The 3651-nt window shown below is 43.0% G+C and overlaps 1 protein-coding gene across 1 annotated transcript; it reads left to right on the top strand.

Annotated features, from left to right (window-relative positions):
• Window positions 1-327: 327 nt before the first annotated feature.
• Window positions 328-2631, top strand: PtA15_16A409 (uncharacterized protein; the record flags this gene model as incomplete). Its single annotated transcript, XM_053164096.1, has 9 exons — window positions 328-448; window positions 518-622; window positions 727-741; window positions 830-913; window positions 1034-1048; window positions 1139-1214; window positions 1369-1529; window positions 1602-1893; window positions 1965-2631. The coding sequence occupies 9 exons, from the start codon at window positions 328-330 to the stop codon at window positions 2629-2631; spliced, it is 1536 nt and encodes a 511-aa protein (XP_053028056.1).
• Window positions 2632-3651: the final 1020 nt, after the last annotated feature.

Below are 3651 nucleotides of genomic sequence, written 5' to 3'. Positions count from 1 at the left end.
ACAACTCAAGATGACAATTTGCAAATAGGTCACAATACAGAATATAACCTCCAAATTGTCACAAGCAAGCAGAGATGAGATTGTTCATGCCCTGTTCCTCCCCCGATATAAGATGCACAATCACCCGGGTGTTCGGGTGGTTCCAAAGGCTCATCCCGTGGACCGACACCCGGGTGGTACCACCCGTGAGCACACCCGGGGCACGGGGTTCGGGTTACACCTTTAACCCTCGCCGGTATCGGGTAAACTTCTACGCTCTACCCGAGTGTCACAGGGGGTGTCAGTCACCAAATCTGAACCCAGTGCACAGGGGGCGGATCTGGGCGCATGTATCGTCGTACAGACTATCAGCCATCAAGAACGCCACCGACCAGCTCACGAATCAAAAGCCTTTTAGGAGGCACGTTAGGTCCCTCACGAGTGACGAGATGGGACATCTTGAAGACAAGTTGGTTCATCTAACTACCCTCATCACTGTCTTAACCGCAATTTAATCTGCATCTTTGTTCCCCGTCAGATATATCGGCCTTGCGCTCGCCGTTTCTTCTTCCTTGGCGATTGGAACATCTTTTGTTGGTTTCCCTCTCGAACTTCACTCCAGACAGTTCCCAGTCAAATTACAGTCGAACAACAAAGAATATCGGAACAAAAAAAGACGAAGAAAGACCACCAACTAATGCATCTTCATTTACATGTTCTCATACCAAATACAAATGATCCACACAGATCATAACCAAAAAAGTCAGCATATCCTCCATCCAAATCTCACTCTTCAATCCATCTTTCTTGGACCTAACTGTGGTGTTCTTCTTTCTACAGGGTCTCATAGATGCTGCTGATAGGGTATCCGGTCCATCGACCCAAACACATACATACCTCAGGAATCCAATCTGGTGGGCTGGAATGACAACTAGTTAGTATTATTCTTTTGCTTCCCTCCAGCCTAAATTCATCATAATGAATACGTAACATACATCTAAAAAAATCTCAATAATAATAATGATGTCAAGCCTTGAATTTCTCTGGAATCTAGTGGTCGTTGGTGAAGGTAAGCTACGCATCTTCAGCCCTCTCGTTTGCTATAAGTTTTTTCTCTGACGACTCGGTACTGATTTTGTTTCTACCAAATCGACTCCAGTGGCCAATTTCGCCGCTTATACATTTGCTCCACCTATCCTTGTAACTCCACTCGGTGCGCTGTCTGTGCTTATTGGGTACGCTTCTACTCCTGTTGGTCAACTCTGACTTTTACTGGGTTTTATTGGTTTCATTTCCTTTCATTCACTATCTCGATTAATACTTGCATATCTACTTCCTGAGACGAGTGTATTGATGAATGTCTCCCCACTTTTTTGTTTCCTTTATTAGTGCTGTTTTGGCTTCGTTTTTCCTTCAGGAAAAGCTAGGAAGGATAGGCAAAATTGGATGTGCTCTTTGTCTGCTTGGCTCAATCATCATCGTCCTCCATGCCCCCGAGGACAAAGAGGTTAAAACGGTGGACGAAATCTTAGGCTATGCCATGCACCCTGGTAAGCAAACTCACCAAAGTTCAATTTACATACCGCCGTTCAGCTGATATCAAGTCTGCAAACTGTTAACAGGGTTCATGCTCTACTGTTTTTTCGTACTGGTGTTCAGCGTTTTCATGATCTACAAAGTCTCTCCGACCTATGGATCTCGGGAACCAATCGTATACATCTCGATTTGCTCGCTGGTCGGCTCAGTCAGCGTGATGGCCATCAAGGGATTCGGCGTGGCAATCAAACTGACCTTGGCCGGATCCAATCAGTTGACTCATCTGCCAACTTACTTATTCGCTATCGTCGTTGCTGGATGTATCGTTGTCCAGATGAATTACTTCAACAAAGCCCTTGATCAATTCTCAACAAACGTGTCTGTACTCTCTTATTATCCTCTCCTTTGTATTCTTAGCACAGCGTGTTGAATTAAATATTTCACATCAGGGTCAATCCGATCTACTACGTTTGTTTCTCGACGGCTACGATTGTTTCCTCGTTGATCCTCTTTCAAGGGTTCGGCACACAAGATGCAGTCAACACGTTATCTCTGCTGATGGGCTTTTTCGTCACCTTTCTTGGAGTGTACCTACTAAATATTTCCCGTCTCGACCCGACCGGGACGGCGCAAAACCAGGACCGAAGTCTAGAGAGTGGGGTGATGCATCCACGGATGAGTCTGAATGCGTCTCGGCTGAGCATGAGTTCTGAACAGCCGCTGACCCATCATCCCATCCATCGATCCTACCATCGATCGAGCATGCCCTCCTCAGCCAACCCCTTCCATTCCTCTTCCAACGGGCACTTAGGGTTCCGTCGGAGCCAGGATAGTGTGCTTTTTGACACCTTTCCTGAAGAAAGCGTCGGTCTGACTCTCATGAACACTTCAGAGGAAGAAGAGGAAGAAGATGCTCATCCACATCATCATGGCCATCATCGCTCAACTCGGGCAAATAACTCCGATTCCCCTCAAAAAAACAAATTCCCCATCGCCTCTTTAAGCGATCTTAAGCCTGGTCGCTCTCCTACAACAACGACTGCTGATGAACGTCTCAGCCCTCTCGAAACCGATCTAAATCCTCCTCCTTGTATTGACGAATCATCTCACTCATAATCGTAAAACGTCTCTTGTTTCTTTTTTTTCTTAATACATGCATGAATTCGTGTATACTTATATATCTACATGTACGCGAGTGTGGGTAAACGTGTATAATGATTCTGTGTATACATCACAGCTTCCTTCCCCTTAATTTTCTTTCAATTCCCCCAAAATGGAACATATACAAATACTTTTTTTGCTCTCTCTTCTGAGCCACTGGCCAGCCAGCGTGTTTTGTGTGTGTCTTTTCATAATTCTGACACAGATGTTTTCATCAGACACCTCATATCTTCATCTGAGTCTGAATTTTCCTGGTCTTTCTACAGCTTTGGCCATTAACTTTTGTGTGGAATTAGGCCCCGTTTGGAGCCAATATAAATATAGGTGATATAATCATTTGTAAATTCAATAAAAAATACAAAACTCAACATAAAGAATCCATTTTTTTTGTTGGAAACCTACAGTACTGGTCTTGTCAACTATGAAGTCAGATTTAACTAATTCAGCCATCTTCAGCACCATAATACCATTATATTGCTTTGTTTTGGTCAAGAGCAATATAATGGTACTACAGTACTGAATATGGCTGAATCAGTTGAATCTGACTTCATAATTGAAGAGACCAGTATTGTAGGTTGCCTAGAAAAAATATTTGGAGGCTTTATGTTGAATTTTGTAGTTTTCATTGAATTAACCAATGATTATATCACCTATATTTATATTGGCTCCAAACGGGGCCTTAATGTTTGAAAATTTGTACTATATACTACTATTCAAATTTACCTCCTTTTTCCTCCAAAAAAGCTTGTGTGTACCTGAGGCCATTTGTAGTATTGGCATCTTGTGTGAAGTTCAAATAGCCTTTTAGCACAGACTTTGGTCAAAAAATTGTTGGTCTTTTTTTCTGGACCATTCAGAACTTTTTTTCCATGGGGCCATTCCGGAGCAACTGCGTCTGGTCATCTTCTAGGAAAAAATTTTCTTTGTAAAAAAACTTATCTAGGCTTATCTGTGTATGAATATGTTTATCACACC

The sequence above is a fragment of the Puccinia triticina genome, chromosome 16A, assembly GCF_026914185.1.
Source record: "Puccinia triticina chromosome 16A, complete sequence".
NCBI lineage: Eukaryota > Fungi > Basidiomycota > Pucciniomycetes > Pucciniales > Pucciniaceae > Puccinia > Puccinia triticina.
The sequence above is the reverse complement of the archived record's forward strand: the minus strand, read 5'-3'. Positions and strand labels throughout refer to the sequence as shown.